Source organism: Prorops nasuta, unplaced genomic scaffold (genome assembly GCF_024137725.1).
Source record: "Prorops nasuta isolate Cenicafe-Biocafe unplaced genomic scaffold, Cenicafe_Pnas_1.2 PNAS00003, whole genome shotgun sequence".
In the NCBI taxonomy this organism is placed as follows: Eukaryota; Metazoa; Arthropoda; class Insecta; order Hymenoptera; family Bethylidae; genus Prorops; species Prorops nasuta.
The window spans coordinates 468,629-487,332 of record NW_027116800.1 but is presented as its reverse complement, the minus strand read 5'-3'; the positions used below and the strand labels follow the sequence as shown (position 1 = coordinate 487,332).

Here is an 18,704-nt window from a genome sequence, read left to right as displayed (position 1 = left end):
TGATGAATTGTATGACTTGGTTTTCGTTGGAGATAGCTCACGAGCTCAGTTAATCACCCTAAGCAAGCGGTTAATTAAGAAAACCACAAGCCAGGAAGGTACTCCGGAAATTTAATCATACTCAGGTAATCCGGAAATTTAGCTTTGTCCGCTTCGCTGCTTCGATATTTATGAAGAATTAACTCTTGCTTTTCACTCAACGTTAGTTTTTCAGCACAAAATCGCAGAAATTAGCAGCTTGAAAAATCTGCAAAGAAGAACTTGGCTGAAGCTTTTCTGACATTCAGGGTATGCCTTTTTCATTGATAAGACAAAAAATAGATGAATTTTTCGTAACACAGAAGCTTATTCCTTTGAATTTTGACGTTTCTTACATTTTGGAGGAAAAATTTGAACGGCCTGAACATTTAAATGATTTCATTTGGAAAGAGTCCCCGTAGACTGCATTGCTACACTTATATTAGTTTTTCTATGTGTGCGAGAGCTTTTATCGGAGAAAAATTTCGCGAGGATCACGTATAGGAAATACCCCGGCGGCTGAAAATGTAACCGAACGAGCTTCCCTTTGTGGTGCGTGGAAGGAAAGCTTTATCGCTGGAGGAAAATCATATTTCCCGACTAACGAAGAAGCAACGTCCGGGACGAGAATCGTTCGATCCTTCCTAATCTTCCAAATCTTATTTATACTCATGAAAAATGCACTGAAAGGCACCACTTTTTTCTTCTTGTACGAATAATGACGTTATTTTTTCCCCCGATCTCCTTGGGCTAATTTTCGCCATCTTCCATTTTTTACTTTCTATGCTTATTAACACAATTATTAAGTCTATTCTGGAATATTTTACTACACATGTATCGATTACTTTTAACATATATTTCAAATGAGTCAATGCGTACGAGTATTGGAATATAATCCCTTCTGTGGCAGCTTTATCCAAAGCTTTTTCATATTTCATGTGGTTATTTAAAGTCCCTATATAACTCCAGATCTACTATTTTCATCGTAAACGATAACACTCTTTTGCGAGCTTTCGTGGATATTTAATGGCATAAAAATTGTACGCGAAGGGCTTGAAAAAGGTTCCGATAGAACGTTGATAGAGGCTGGCCTAATTTGCTGAAGTGTAAAATGGTAAGATGATTTATGACAATGGCAAAATACCTCATATGAACTGAAATCATTTGTATCGAGTGAAGACAATTGGTAACAAAAGCACCAAAAATTGATCAAAATTGAAATTTGTCATAAATGAACACAAGCGAGTTGTGTCTAATCAATAAAAATTCATTTTCACTCTTAACGGCCAATTCTGTTTCATCTTGGAACTAAAACTTATCACATTTATAATAAAGGTATATTATCATATGAAGAAATTCAACAAAATTATCGATCCTTATTTCTCGAATATGCTGAATAACCTATCATCCTTTTAAAGTCTCGTAAGCTGCATGAAAATATCTCTCAATCTAAAAGCAAGAATAATCAATTTTATTAGACAGCTAATATATTACCCGACTGGGTAACAAATGAGAGAATAAACGATTTTTACTAATATTATCCTAAAATAAAATTATTAGCTAATTAAAAAAAATGTCTACCAACTTATCCGAAGGTAAGTAATTGACCGAAATGTAAAAATTCGACTAATTCAGGATATGTCGATAGCTCTATCAAGATTTTAGGTCAATTGAAAATATTTCAACCAATCTGATGATTACTAGCTAAGAATAGTGAAACAAATTCAAGCTTATTACTTAAATAAACAGCAATGAATCAAGTACAACAGACTTTCAACGTTATAAAATAGCAGAAAAAAATAAAGTTAATGGACAAATTAATGGAATAGCTGCACTAACGCAAAGATACAGCTACATTATAACAAGGTTAATGACAACGTTAAAAGTCTGTACCCAATTATTAACCTTCTCATTAATTCTATTCCAAGCTCGTATCATGATTGGTTTTAACACGACAGTGTTGTGCACCAATCACGATAAAGTTTTATAAACTGGAATCAATGGGAATGTTAACGATACGTTCAAGTTACTCTGGCATAAAATACTCTATAAAACTGAAAGCTTATCATCTCTTATTTCACCAGCTACGGGTTCGCTCGGCCAGTTTTATTATAATTCATCGCTATAAAGAAGTTAAAAACTTGAAGATCGAGAGTCTTAATTGGGCTCTCAGATATTAAACTGTGATCGATTCCGATACCTATCAATAAAAAAGGAAGCAGTCTAAAATTGAAAGAAGCTATAAAATCATGTATTACATTGTCTAGTTGGTAGTTTGCATAGAATTACCTTATCTCATTATGGCTGGTTACTCCAACCTGTAAAATAACGATGTTGCACGTAGTATCGTTTGTCGAATTGTGAAAGGACTAGAAATACTAACGTGACCTCCCGAGGCTAATTATATATAGCGTGTCTACAAACTATTTGTCTAGAGTCTGGTGGAATTTTATTTTTTCCACAATAGTGTTCGGTGTCTAGCACAAATGCCAAATTCAAAGACCGAAGGAACTTTGTCGATGAAAAGAATCACATGCTCAAAAGTGGTTTTTTAATTGCATGTCTGCCTAAGAAAAATGTATTTACTAGTCCTATACACAATACGCACTTTTTTCCTATGAAAGAAAACAGTATTCCTATTTTTCATAATTTATATCGTAACTATTCCTACAAGTTCCTTATATTATTATACAGTAACTGAAAGAGATAAAGACTATATAAATATACTATCCTTGCTCCTTTAAAGACAAAAAATATAGCATAAATTCAACTTTCAGTAACTCGTCGTAAGTAAAATTTAATATTTTGAAACTATAAATTTGCGTAGATAGTACTTTCTTCCTTAAGACGTCAGCATACATGTCTGACAGTGAGGGTAGTGTCCACCACGGAATAGAAACTGCACACAGCAATTAATTAATAATATCGATGGAGATTGAACAAATATTTTTTATCCATAGTAAGTATCGACGATCTTTATTCTTATTTAAAAGCTAGTAATATTGGGGGATAAGCTGCTTTTAGTCTGAGCGTTTGAATTGGTGAAAAGAAGACGAGTGGAGAAAACTGAATTTTTGTAAGGTCATTGACCAGACTGTGGGAAAGAGAAGAGCACAGTGGTCGTGATGAGGATAGGGGATGTGGAGGGGAGACACGAGTGGAGCATTTTGCACCCCCCAAGCTTAGCACTGACAGGCTGAAGAGTCGGATGTATTCTCGTGGGTCATTAATGTTCACCCGAGCTAACGAAGTTGAGGAAGCGCGGAAGCCGAAGAGTTTTCAGCCTCCAATCCCCAACAACCCCCTCCGCGAACGGCCTGCCGCCGAATGGCCTGCATTATGCATACGGAAAGGGATATAAATGGGGATAATTCGAGGTCTGAATTACACCGGGGAAAGAAGGCTGGAATCCGACGTTCTCGCCAAATAATTCATCCCAATACACTTAAAGCTACACTCACATCTCGTATCGATTATCATACATCCCTTTGAGCGCCAGCGTTTCAATGCACCGCCAAACTTCTGACATTCAATTAACGCAATAAAGCGAGACATTCGTCATTTGAAATTCTCCATTAACGCAGTCGCAACAATAATAAAGAACCGTCCAATACATTTCCATATCAATTGATTTCTCCAACTGCCACTGATAAACAAATGTTTCAATATTTCCTTTATCGACGGATGAATTCGGTCGATGAGTATATACGTTAATGGAAAGACTATTGAATATAATTTTGGAGTAAACACATTGAAATATTGAAATTGGTATGAGCGAAGAATCTTTAGGTGTGTGTACATGGTTTCTAAGGAGTTTAGATAAATCATTTTTAGGAGTTGCGAGGGAAATGGATTCAAGGCTGAATTCGGGAGGATTCTTTGGTTTTCGGATCGAATTAGTTTAGACTAGAATTGATGGACGTAGCAAGATGAGCAACGGCGTCAGACGTTCGTTCATTCGTGATCTTAATCTTAATTAACAAACGCAATTACGCCATTCAGGCGTCCTGGCTCCTCGCGAGAGACACCCGTCGCGCATCCCGCAGACGCTGCTGCAAGGAGACGGCTGACGCTCCCTTGTAAAATATAATTGCCACCATTTGTTCGAGATGCTAGAGAATCCCTGCAACTTCCCCGGATTCGACCAACTTTCGCAGAATACCTTCGGGCCATAAGCAAATTTTTATCTCGCGATTCGCTAGTGGCTCACGCGGGCCACCTTTCAGCTGAAACTAAATCGAGTAGTTAAGGTCGACGAATGAGCAGACGTATGATGCTCCAAACGACGAACGCATCGCGAAATTATTATTTGCGCAACGTAGCCAGCTGTATAAGAACACATAATTGAATTTTCTGGAATTTAATTAGTCGTGGAGTGTAAATTCCAAAGACTTTTTAAGAAACGAGAGTTAAACGAAGGAATTCTTCGGAACTGCGACACTCAGGAGTATTTCGAGGGTTGTTCGTGTTGGAAATAGACGAAATTGATATTAATTAGAGAGATGAGTTTCGCGGAGGTTAGTGGGGAACCATAGATTCGCGCTGGCGGGCTTAACTATCCACTTACGTGTTGCCCGAAACTTCGAAGCCCGATGTTAGTAAGGAAACGGTACTGGGAGTAAAGAGAAAGAGAGTGTGGGGGAGGGTTAGCTAGGATTCACTCAAACGGAGGCCCGTAAGACATTTGCACGAGTATCATCAGAAGTATAAGAGAGAACTTGAGTAGCACAGCCATATACTATAGAAATCCTTCACGCAAGAGCTACAATTGTCTTTTCCCAAGCTGCAACTGGAACTTTGAATACACTTATGACTGTTAGCCCATTCTCCACTGTTACCTAAAATTAAACCGTTCTCCAAATCCACCGTGCAATCAACTGAAATTCTTCATAATTCAACATCATTTATGTATATTTCTATAAATAACACTAGTTTCGTTATGAAATTTCAGCTATGCACGAAAATGTACCATATATATAATATATACAGTCAGGATACCATAAACCGAAAACTTTAATATCATTATTTCAATGTAACAATGCTGTAACATGACTTTTTGCGAAAAGCATTCACGTTGAAATTAAAGAAGTTTAATGTTATAAGCATATTATAATGATAATATCATTGTAGAAATGTTAGAATAAGAAAAGTAAAGAGAATGGAAGGGATGGACGGATTCAGAGAATTTCAAGGTAGGTGGAAAGCTGAAGCGTAGCCGAGATCCGCGTGGTGATTCTTAGAAGAGAGGGAGGATCTTTTTTTTTTCACTGTCAGTCGTATCGCTAAGGGACTAGGCTAGCCAAAGATAAGTGGTTATCCCTTTATTCTCTTCTCTTCTATTCTCGTGACGGGCGTCGGAACTTTTCTGGACTCGTTCCACTGGTACGAAACGCCGAGTAGAACTGGTTTGTCTTCGTCAGCCAGCAGAAGGATATAGCTAAGGTGGGATTCCAAGGTAGTAGTAGCTTTTTAGAAAGCACATCTTCCTCACACATTTCTTCCCATACTGTCTCTCCACACTCGAAACTATCCAACAGGGTGCTTGGAAAATAGTAGTGGATTGCCACTTGAAAAATGAATAAGTCCACTCGGTATAACCGGCTTTATTGAAATACCATTCGAATTTTAAAACACTTGCTGAAACAATCCACGTAGCTTTCCCTGAAAGATACTCTGCCCATCATTCAAACCCACTACACCATGACAATTAAATCTTCGAAGTTACGTTTTAACTGTATTCTGCAAAAAAGATTCTGTTTTTTTTTTTCTTTCTTTCTAGAAATCAATTAATTGTTCGTCGTCAATTATCGATCACAATCTTTCAATAATTCCGTACAAATAAGGCTGTATTCTGATTCGATAATGACCAACGAGCAATAAAGATGCAAAAAATATTCCAAGATGGCCCTCGTCAAGTATGCAAAACTAATTTGAGTCTCCGAGGGGTTCCTTTAACTTATATTACTGCTAACGATGTTCCAATCGTGGCTTATATCGCTTAGAGAACAAGTTTCAAAGTTCACAAAGAACCATTCTTGATTTTTATCAAAAAGTAGAAGTTTCTTTCGTACAAACGACTGAGATAACTAAAAAAAAAAGAAAGACAGAACAGATATGTATATATATAGATATATATATATATTTGTAAATTGGTAGGAGGGATAATTATGGCATAAGAGCTGAGAAAAACAGAGAACAATTGGGTATAATAGAAGCTGGAAAGCAAACTTTATCGGTCCTTTCACTGGGTTGATGCTATGCGCACGTTCACCGAAATGTAAACGCACACAACCACGCCATTTAGCCAAGCAAATGGCGAGCCAATAAGGGAAATGATCACTGCACGTTGCCATAAGCGCATCGCTGAAAACTGTGCGTGCTTAGAGAGAAGAATCTCATCTGAAATCTTCTCATGTAATTTCACTCAATTAAAATGATCCAAAGGCAGAACGACCAATGAAAGAACTCATGTGTATAATTACGTAGTAAATCACGCAATGGTAAAACACTTCCTCCATCGCGAAAACTTATTTCTCGAGCTACCAGTAAAATCTATTTAATATCGAATCAAAGCAATCGTATTTTGGTTTTGCTGCTATATCTGCCAATAGAAACAGTGTCCATCGCAACCGATTGAAAATTTATTTGGTGCTTGCAACAATAGTAGTTTTATCAGGGGTTGAAAGGATTGGAATTAAGCAAGAGCCAGAAGTATATATAAAAATCGGAGCAAAAGAGTAGTACATGGATGGACCGTTAACGAGGTCCGACTTTGCCGGAAATGACGAGGTGCGAGCTGCCCCGGGCCAAGGTGGCGACCCTCCACCCTCCTCGCAGCCCGAAACGCTACCCAGTCGAGGACGGAACTGGCGCAAGTACCAGCAACGAGCCGGCACCAGCATTACGAGTAGTGCCGTGACTCCAAAATTACCGCTCAATTTTACCCGGGGGTAAGTAAAGAACCCCTCGAGCCTCAACGGACAAAAGAACGTTCTCTGCATGTACATCCCGAGTATGCTCTAAAAGTGGCGATAAAAGATTATACAGCATTGCTCCTCCTTAAATTCTCTACAAAAAAAGCCCTCCATCCACATACCCCTCTTTGCCCGAGCGTTCTACGAGCAGTTTTCACCAATTCGATAGAAAAGTTAGCAGAGCTTCGAGCACACTCCGCGTCATATCTATGATAAAATATAAACAATAAACTTTGAGTAAAGTATATTAAAATATTCGTGTTCAGTGGAGAAAGTTTCTCCGTTGTTAATAATAAATTTCTGGTGCTATTAATTTAATACGAATTTGCAAAAATTTAATTCTGAAAGATTGCATGTGATTCTGCGAACGAGATTTGGTATACATATACAGTGGGCAAATAAATTATGTGGAATTATGAATTAGAAGGGATCAGTTGTGAAAATAGACGAGAGGGTAGGGGTAAATTTCTTTGTGTTTATTAGAAGTATTTACACATAAATGAAAGCATTTACTTGGAGTGGTTGGTGTCATAAAACGAAAGAATGCAGGGGAAGGGGAAAGGGGGGTAAAGGAGGGTGCTTTCGCACGTTGCACCGTGTAAAAAGCAACTTTCAAGACCGCTGATGTATACGTGATGCATATTCATAGAAACGGGTCATGAAATCACGTTATAAAGATAAACAGTCGCTGCAGGACAAGTAGTAAATGCGAAATTTTCCACGAGCGCACTTTGATAAGATGTAATTCGTAGATTATAATAGCACTCGCTAATTTATTTTCCCTCGAGTGAATTCAAGCCAACATTAAAACGATAAAATGACCGAGCACTCCCACCATTATTGAATATAAATCAGGGCATTATTGTGCTTTATACAGGTGCACTTAAGCCGAAAACAAAGAAAGCCAGAGAGTCTCCATAAAATCGCATTATAAGCAACTTTGGAACTTGAAGCAATCGAGATGCTTAAGATGTATATTAAAAATGAAAAATTGGCAAAAATCTCAGGAGCCTCGCAAAATTGGTATTCACTTGCATGGAATAAATTTTCAGAGATAATAAACTGTAAGAGTAATAAATTTCACGAATGGTAGTAGAAAGAATAAAGGAAAGTGCATACGAAACGAAAGTTATGGATGATGCGAAACGTTTAATAGGAAATTCAGTGTTTCCCATGCAATTTGAAACGAGGCTTTGAATGAAGGGTGGAGATAAACTTATAAAGAGGGGAGAAGCAAGTAAGAGTTTGAACGGAAGGAAGTAGAGTGAAAGGGGTCCCACTTTTCGACTAAAATATATAATTTTACAAAATGAGAAATAAAAAATCTTTCTTAATTGAATGATAAACAATACGTGTAGAAAAATGTTTCTAAAAAAGAGAGAATGACAGATCTGTGTAACTGTGGTGCACAAGCATATAATGCCGAGGGAGAAAGAAGATAAATAAATGTGAGACAAGAATGGGTTTGGAGGAAAAAGGAAGAGGATAGACTACAGAGAACGTCTGTAGGTAAAGCCGATTGAAACAATCGACGATCAGTGTTCACTGATCTTGTTTGGAAATGGTGAAGACGAAGGCTGAGGGTATAGGAAACGGAATCGTCTTAGTACTGACGCCCCTCGCCCATCCCCCATTCCCCCGACCATCCCTTTTCCTTCCATCTCTAACCCTCCTCTCACGCTCAGAACAATCCCCCGAAGGCGCTGACTAACTAAACCCTCCGGTAAAACCTCTTCCACCCTTCCTACTTCCTCCGAAGACAATGAATTTATCATTAAAATCCATCAGACCGTTATAAATGTATAAGGAATAGCTCAATTTTAAACAAAAACTCCTTGAATCCCTATACGTATATTATTATTGTACGCCATTGGTTTACAAATGCTTTTATATAACATTCTATACTGGGTTTTAAAATAATTATGAATAAAACAGCAAGAAAACTGAAAGTCGGCTATAAAATCAATTATTTTCTACTCAAATTGCTGCACGATTTGTAATCTTTGGCAAAATATACTTAGGAATAATTATGGATTGCGTGGGGGAATGAAAAATTCATATTAAGTTTAGTTGGCATGCTTTATTGTGATTAGCTGAACGAGACCTTCAATTTGTCCTGGAATAAAGTGGCTGAATATTAGCCTACTTTACCACTTGAAATTGAATTTGGGTCAACGACGAAACGATAATACTTTTCTATATTATATATATATATATATATATATTATTTAAGTTCACTGACTTCGAATATTATTATTTTCAAGATTTTAGTACCACCAAGCAATTATTTCCTCATTAAATGACATTGATAAATTTTTTATATCCACGATTTACGTGTGCCACTTTGAAGCAGCATTTGATCTTGCGTAAAATTACAAAAACTCATTGCACAAGCGTCACGAGAGCTGCATACAAAATTCTATCGTGCTAATTGCGAGGGAACTTAAAAAGTGATGACGTAACACTAGCTGACTGGAGCACGTATGTGTCGAAGTTGGCATGACCCTGTTGAAATAATATAGTTTTACGCGTAATTAGTGCTGAATAATTAATAGACTTGTCCTAGTATCCAGTCCGACAGTAACGCAGCAGTGAGAAAAAATGAACTGCGCAAATAGGGAAAAATATGCTGGATTCTAAACGTATATTTAACTAAACCTGACGATTAATATTACTTAATATAACAGTCAGAATAGAAAAGCAGCGTTAAAAAATAAATGTAAAAACTCTATATAAATGCTATTTTCCTCTTAAACTAGAAAGGGGAGGAGTGCCAATCATAGAAGAAATGACATGCTACATTTTTCGATGAGCTATTTTTTATCGAAAAGATCTTTTTCCAAGATGCAAAATATTCAAAATAAGTCATATATAATCAGATAAGGTGAGAAAGTAAGAGGGGAGATAGGAAAAATTGCATAAGCAGGTACAGAGGGGATGAAAATAATGTCGGATGAATGGTAAGAAGTAATGGGGTGAAATTGTTTCCTCGAGTAGAGTTATTGTGTTTCTGGGTAGCGAGAGCATAAATGTGTAAGGAGAGAAAGGGGTAGAAGGAAAGAGAGAGAAGACAAAGGAAAAGTATGATATATATATATAAATATAAAGAGCGTGAGTGAGTGAGAGAGAGAGAGAGAGAGAAATGGATGAAAATGCATTAAAATCTCGAGATCCGAGAGAATTTTCTAGAGTTAACAGCTTATAACTGTAATTATCAACAGATTGTAGAGAGGGATCTTAGAAAAAAGTAGTATGAGCACTCTGGTGCATTGGAGGGTGTGAAAATCGTTGGGTGCAAAAACGTAAAAGAAGAGTCAAAAAAAGGTAGGTCAGGAGGGTCGTCAATTGGTCCACCCACCCCCTCCAATTTTTACCAAAGCTCGCAAGGAGCAATTAGAGTTTCGTGCGTTGATTCTGATTCACTTTTCGAATTTGTTCGATTGTTTGGGCGCTGTTACGACTGCCACAACAAGCGGCAAACAAGCGTTTGCCCGTTAAGCCAAATTCACTGGGAAATTAGCGCAGACTGTTCCCCGCAGGCGACGTTCTCGGGAATAGGCCACCCCATCCCACCCTCTTTCGAACGTTTTCAGCCTGCCGAGAAACAGATTTGAAACTCATTCGACGAGCACGAGGGGAAAGGAACGAAACAACAACGTTTCACACCACAAAACACTTTAGTCTTGATGCAAAAATTCAATCCACTTTTTCACCAAAAGCACCCTGGTCTCTTCTTACTCTTTGTTTGCCGATAACAAAATTCCAACTATTTCTATTTATTCTTCTGTGTTTCATGAAACAAAAAAGTCCAACCTAGTTTTGAGCCAAATAAATCCCATTGATATTTTGTTTTCATACATACCAGTAACTTTTGTAGCTCTTAATTGAAGCGTCAGTGTGAACTGTATGGAATTTTTTTACCATGAAATTTTTAACAGGGTGAGAAATAAAAATACACACAAAAAGTTGCTAGGCATGAAAAACATTTTCAGTCGTACACTGCTTTCGTGGATTAGAATTAAAATGCGGGCATATAGCTTTAAATATTGAGCAAAAACATGAAAATTATAAGCTAGAATGACGTGTGGTATAAGAGAAAGAAATATATGTTTTGAATATAAAATATTATTTAATAAAGAATCCCTAGGGTTAAATGATACTCGTGAGAGATGGGTTTCTTTGATCGAGCAATCAAGAGAGCCTACTGATGTCGTTAGGAAAATTTGTTGACTAATATAAGTATATAAGAATAATGCCTAAAATACTTAATTATTTTTTACTTAAGAAATAAACGTATACAATCTTAACAAAAAGAATCCCTTCTGCCAATCACCTGTACTTTCAACATTTTTAGGATTGGTCGAATCAATTTCAGATCCGATAGATAAACAAATAATTCATGATTTGCAAAAACCATATAAAGTATTTTGCTTACTTTTAAAAAATCCTTTTCCCTTTCTACATTTTTTAGATTTTCAATTTCGATAGATAAACAAATGGTTCGTGATTTGCATAAACTGTATAAAATACTTGACAAATCTCCACTTGCTTCATGTTTTATTTTAACAAGTGAAAATTCAATTTTTTATTGCTTCGAGCTAAATCTGATAGTCTCTCACACGGGTCAATGACCAAACGTTTAAAAAAAATAAAAAATGAATACTCTCTTCTGTGATCTATATCTACTACCTTGTTAATATCGTATTTGGGAAAACTGTTGGTTTTGTGTAGGTTCAAACGGTGGGCCAGGAAAAGTTTTAAGGTAGCTCGCATGACGCTGTGTGGCTTGCAAAGTCACGGAATGAAGAGACAAGACGGGGGAAGGGAAACCGGAGAAAAATAGAAGAAGAAAAAAGAAAGGTGAAAAATAACAGTCGGCCATGGCCTGCTGAGAACATTAATGGTGAACGGACTCTGCTTTATATCGTGCGGAAAGTTGGAATTGAGCGACTACGAGGGACGCGAGCATTTCATGAAAACTGAAGAATTAACTTGATAAATGCTGGACGAAGTTTTATAACGAAGCTCAATTAGATTGTATTCTCGATTCTGCCATCCTCCTCTCTATTTAATATTTTGATTTAGTCACCACTGAAAAAAATTTAGTTAAGGACCACCGCAGCGTTCCCTCTCCCACCATGTCCCATCTTATTTCACTCGAGATAACTCGATGCAATAAACACTTCTGTTTCTACCGTTTAATTCCACTCGAAAATATCTAATTAACGACTCCTTCTCGTTTGCCCGAAATAAAACATTCAGTTTTTAATTGCTCGCTACAGAATCATGGTCATTTAAAATTTGACAGATAAGGGTAAGAAAATTAAGATGGAATTTTAACAATTCTATTACATTAGCAAGAAAATCGTAGTAATAATTATTTCAAAATGCAATAAATAGAGAAAAAAAGTTAATACTTATAATTATGGACTTTGGAAAAGAGTAGAATTTGTTTTTTATACTAATCGTTTTAGAACATATTTCACTGAAAGTGAAATAAGATGCGTACAATCATTGACGAGAACCATCGTGACCTTTACAGGACATTTTGACACAAAAGCATCCTCGCGTAGCAGATGTTTATAAACATTTTTATTGATTATATGAATATATGTGTATGGTATACAGGATATCTAGCATATCGATTGTCACAATTTTCAGGCGTTTCTGACCGCATAAAAAAAAAAGGTTTTAGATAAAAGTTGTTTGACTTCAAGGGAACATAAAATGGTGATATTGGCTTAACCTAGGAACGTCATTCAACGGGCTTCACGAGGATCACTTTGAGTTTTTTAAATGGAACATCTTATATATAATTATTACATATTCTTGTATTAGCTGATCTCAAGAGCTCTCCGGAAATATCTTGTCTTTTGTTATTTTATCCAGTCATTTACAAGAAATTTCGATTTTAAACTGCATATAGCTGTGTGAAAATAACCAAATTTATATTAAACCGTAGCACACTAATAACAGAACAATATATTTCTGTATCCCATATATTGAAAAAAGATTTCCCTGAAATAATTAACTTAGAAGGCTTAGCTTTGTTAATTAATGCTTCATAAATGCATGGAATACAAGTTACTTTAATAAAATATATGATTATGTAAAAACTTATATTATTTAGTGCAATTAAAAAGTTTTGCACTATTATGATATATGTCCCCCACAAAGGACAAACGATTAAAAGAGTTAAGTTTCATCAGAAATGTTTAAGAGGCTCAAGGGGAGGGACATAAAAACGTAAGGTGTTTCACTCGTTGTTTACGTCGATAAGGATCGGGTGGATGAGGGTAAAGGTAGCATCCATCCAGGGGCCAAGCATCCCTCTCCAGAATGGCTCATTGTAAGTGAATAAATTTCCATGTTAATAGGGCTAAGAAAGGAGGTAAATTAAAACTCATTGAGAATAAAGTCTATCACTCACCGATTTTCTATTTTGCATTTGCCGTCCTTTGCTTTGCAGTTGGTTTTAAAATCCTCGTAGAGCTGGCTGCAGGGCTTTCCACGTTGACAGACACTCAATGCGTGATTGCATGTCGGCAGAGCGTCTAGCGACGAATATAGATCCTTGTCTGCAAGAACACGAAATCAACCTATGAATTCCATTGAACAAGAAAGAAAAAGAAAAGCTAGAAGAAAGAGAGAGAGAGAGAGAGAGAGAGAGATGAGGCAAGAGGGGGCTCATTAGTATTTAAGTCCCACTTTTGGATTAGAAACGCTCGGTAAGGTAAACGCTGTGGCTCTACGAAACTTGGCGTGAGATTTGATTGAAGCCAATTATGGTAGAATCGTAGCGAATGTAGTGAAATATTTTCTACGCAAAGTGCGCATTAAAAAATATATCAGAGGAACGAGAAGAAACTGAAAGAGAGATATTTGGAAATAAAAAAAGTTAAAAAAGTGATTAAAGTTAGAAATCCTACAAAAGGATGAAGTGAGAAAGGAAATAAAAGGAAAATATGAGTAAGATTTGATCGAAGCCTGCAAATGGAAGAATCGCAATAAATGGAATGAAATATTTTCTACACGAAATAAAAACTTAAAAAATATGTGAGAAAATTAGAAAAGGGTAGAAGTATTTTGGAAATAAAAGAGAATGGTAAAGGAGTGATTAAAGTTAGAAGACCTACATAAGTACAAAGTGAGGAAAGAAAGAAAAAGAGAAATGAGTGGGAGAAAGGCTTGTGAAGGTAAAAGGGCAAGAGAATAAAGAAAAAGAGAAAGAGCAGAATGGTGATAACTAGTGGAAAACCTAGAAAGAAAGGGGGGAGGGGATGCGAGTGAGGGTGGGAGTATCCCTCGCTTTAGATGGATGAAAAGAAACGCATCGGGAATTATCCGTGAATCGGTCGGTACCCTGAAAAGACTCGACGGCTCGGACGAACGAGCCCTTGGGAAAATGAACAATGGAGATTCTACCAAGAGTCACGGAGGGATTATATAAAGGTGCACTCAAAGATATCGTGGCCCTTTTGTTTCTTCGTTGGAGAACCATCAGAAAACTGGACTGAGCTGAAAACCTCCCTATCCGAGCGTTACACATATTCTGAGAACTCTATACATGAAGGATGAGAGCAAATAAACTGGCTATAATCTCCCACCATGAAACACTAAACAATTGCACGACTATATACCTCTAATATTCAGAAAAGAAGCAAACAGTTTTTAAACTATATGCTCTCCTCAATCTCTCAAACGAGCCATGATAACATCAATAAAATCTTGGAGCAATAGATACATCATTTAACATTTAATTCTATTAGAAAAAATGTACTCTATAATTATATTATAATAACCTTCTGCACAAGTATTGTTCATTTCTTTTAAAATATAAATACACTTTCAGTATAGCATCCAGAATAAGCCAGGGCAAGATTAGCTTTGGAGAACCTAGGGGAGGCAATGTTTTAAGGTGTGATTCAACCTACGCGTGATCCGCCCTTGACTGAAGTCCTAAACGACGTAACGGATGAATCCTTACAGAGTAAAGTGTATACTAGAGCTTTCTCAAGGCCAAGCGAAAAGATCAAAGTTTCTACAGGACGTTTCTGGCTGACTAAACAAAGTTGATGCAGGGCGTCTACGTGAATGGAAGCCTTAGCAAAGCGTGCAGCTATATTGGCCCCTAGACGGTAGTTGTCCAATTTCCTCCGAACATTCAACGCTGCAAAACAGTTTGAATTGAAGCGATGTTTATGCAAAGCAACGTGGCTTTTGCAAATTAAATCATAATGTCTTCCAGCTGATCTCTTTCTTATCGATCTACGAATCGAAGGTTCTTGTAGAAGCCATGCTAAAGTCTCGCGTCGCACAACAAGTGGTCCTCAACTTTTTCATCCCTGAAATACTAAAACTTTCTTCGGATAAACAGATAAAAGTGATGCGTTGAATGAAATATTGTCATAAGTGGAAGAAATCTGCAAAAAACTTATTATCGATCGACTCTATTACAATAAAATTATTTTAATCAATATCTCTCTCTCTCTCTCTCTTCAGGACTCTCTACAAAATATTCTTCAAGTATCACGACTCCTGCGTCTAATTCGAGTCGTATATAGTAAAGTGTAAGAGAAAACTGTGGAATATAGAACTGAAGAATGAGAAATATAGAAGTGGACGATTCGTCAAGTTCCAATCAGGATTCGAGTGTTTGGTTGGAAAACGAGTGAGACGAATGCAGAACGGAGCAATGAAAATTGTAAAAGTGGAGAGTGCTCGTCGAGTTTCCAATAACTTCGACCATCCAGTGATAAGATAAAGATAAATATGGAAGAATGGAGCGAGAGAATAATTAATAGCGACACGAAAAACTTCTATCCACGAGTTTTTGCGACAAACAAAACAGCTTCAACGTATACCTTATTAACATAGTGGTACGAAAGAACCTGATCCTCTATACTGGCACACGAGGTTTAATTTTAATTTTAAGCGGATTTTTTGAATAGGAGTTGCTACGAGGGGGTGGAAAGTAGGGTAAAGAAAAATAGTTGAAAAAAAAACAAAAATCTGGAAGTAATAAGTGGAGCAATTAGAGCGCTTTGGCTTAATTATCATTTATCCTGAGGTACGAGTTACACGCTTGGCTGAAAGCCGGTCGGCGCGATAAGGCTGTGTAAATGAGGGATGTGAAATTGTGCAAAAAAACCAGTTCAGTAGGATCTGACAGCACTTTGTAAAAAATGTCCAGACTTTTATGTGAAATAATATGGCAACGTTAACATTTTTGAATTCGTTAAAAACTCTTAAAAATGGGTCAAGTAAAGGGGTGGGAATTGAAGCTTTTTTTCAGGGAGGGGAAGATCTACAATTACCTTTATAGGTTCCAATACAGAGACGGTGGGAATATAACGAAAGTATACCCGAGCAAAAGTGCACCGAAACGTAACCAGGTGGATTCGGCACTTAATGAGATTAAATTCTCTTTCTCTCCTCTGAAGAGAGGCTCTACGTGAGAAATAGGACAGCAAAAGTGGGAAAACCGAAAAATGGAAGACAGGGAGAGAAAAACTAACAAGAGAGTTGGCAAAAGCACGCGTGCAATGTGTTACGTGCAAAGATTTGCGTTTGCGTGTACCAAGAGACGCTGCACGATTGAAACCACGCTTTTTCTCACATCCCTCTCGCGTACCTTTTTAACTTTTTCACCGCCACACTGTTTTACCAACAGTCCGGGGATGATCCTTATTAGTTTTTACCTCTACGTTAAAGTGCAATTTGCATTACACGACACGCTCCAACTAATTGAATACATCAACAGACTTTTGATCCTTTAAAAACAGTCACGTTCCATTTTGGGCTTTCCAAAAATATCTTTTTCCACTGGCAAGCCTTTCTGCAAATATTCCCAGATTCTTTATGTCCCAAGGTACTTTATCAGGATTCATTACGAAATCACGTGAATCAATTGCAATTTATATACGCAACAAGATCCGTAATAAAGACATTTCTTTGTGTATAACACTACGAGCGACGTAATTCTTGCTCTAATAAACCAACAGTCAAGGATTGATCCTAAAAGGGATCAAGGACCAATTAGGAGTCTCGAATATATAGATTGGGTAAAGTCGAGAAAGAGTGGCTTTTCAGAGCTGGAATCAGAAGCCAAAGGTTTTTTGCTGGGTTAATGAACAGTGATATACGAAGAAAAAGAGGGAGGGGGAGGGGCTGGATGGGGTGGGAGCGCAGAAAGAGTGTGAAAGAAGAATGAATTAAATTGAAAGTAGAAATTTCTAGTATGATATACTGTTTTATCTTGATGAGGAAACTTGAAAGCGTTGGAGAGGTGGAATGCTTGAAGACAATTTCAGGAAGAAAAGAGTATACATATATATTGCAAAGGACCCTCGAGGGAGTCGACCACTGCTGTTGGTTTTTTATTGCTTTGTCTTATTCCTTTATCCGTTAGCGTTTCTCTACTATTGTTGGATGCCGGAGAGCATTATTATCGCTGCGACACATAACCAAGTCGAAAGTTATGGTTGAATAAGTGCGAGCAACAAGCGTGTAGCATTTATTGGAAATGTCGAGAAGGGAACGCGTGTCGGCGCTAACTCGTTTAAAGTTTTCCATTGTTCCGTTGGAGAGAGAGAAGTCGGAGCATTCTTAAGAAGACGCGAGCTAGATCGGGATGTTCCGGGACAAAGTAGACGGAGATATACGTTGTGGGACAAACTGGATTGGAATATCTTACGTTGGGGGATGGCAAAGAATGCTTTGAGGAGGGGGAGTAAAGAAACAGAGCGCGCACGCGCGGGGGGGAGGGCAGTTTTTTGCACGAAAAATCGAAATCTTTCAGTGCGAAAATTGAAATTATTCCAGGATGAAAGGTTTTTAGGTGGGGAGGATAGCAGAGATTATTTTCAGTTAGTGGTCTTCATAAGGAGTGAAAAAATAAAGTTTTAGTTGCCTCGCAACAAAGGAGATCGGGATGCCTCGAGACAAAAAAGAGATCAAGAACTAGTGAAAACAACTTCTCGAAGATCCAGACAAGCTTCCCTTCCAACTTCCTACCTCCTCCCTTTGACAGATTTTACATGAAGTAAATTGCTAAGCGTTCTCCACGACCTCTTTGACCTTTGAGTTCCTTTACAAATATTTTCATTATACGAGAAATTCTGTATTATATGCCTGTATCAACTTTAATTTTGCATCTATCGCTCTTCAAGATTAAAAAGCAAATGCATTTTTAAGCATTTCATTTAATTTTTGTATACAAGCAATTTCAGATGTAATCGTTTAGCTAGAATTGAATTAATTATATCAATTAATGTGAAAAAGTGGAATGAAAATATTTTATTCAGTTATGAAAGGATATAAATAGTAGGGAATGAGGGAAATTGGGAAATATTATTTATTATAAATTTCAGAGAATTCCACTCACCCTTTTTCATGACGTACAAACATGGATGGTCAAACAGGAAGTCTCTGAAGCTGCTGCATTCCGGATCGATGTGTGGTTCTCTGCAGAGGCACGTGGGCCGGAAGAAGGAGAAAGCTTGCAAGGTACGCAGTGCTGCTAGACACTTTGGCACAGTCACCGTTGAGCAAGCAACTGTAACAAGTAAATAAAAACACATTCATCAATGTTTGTCAACAAAATTCCAACGTATTATTATAATTCTATGTAAATGAAGAAACAGTGGGATAAAACTAACCTAATTACTATTAATTGCGAAATATGTAACTTGTTTCTGAAACAAACAAACC

General features: G+C 37.2%; 1 protein-coding gene across 3 annotated transcripts in view; it reads right to left on the bottom strand.

The window, feature by feature from the left end:
• LOC136785680 (uncharacterized) overlaps positions 1-18,704 on the bottom strand; it is a 207,270-nt gene that overhangs the window by 108,611 nt on the left and 79,955 nt on the right. For all 3 annotated transcript variants that reach the window (XM_066746872.1, XM_066746873.1, XM_066746874.1), the window contains exons 3-4: positions 18,379-18,549; positions 13,423-13,570 (exon numbers count right to left, since the gene is read on the bottom strand). In XM_066746872.1, the coding sequence (XP_066602969.1) occupies positions 13,423-13,570; positions 18,379-18,549 (319 nt within the window). The remainder of the gene's footprint in view (positions 1-13,422; positions 13,571-18,378; positions 18,550-18,704) is intronic.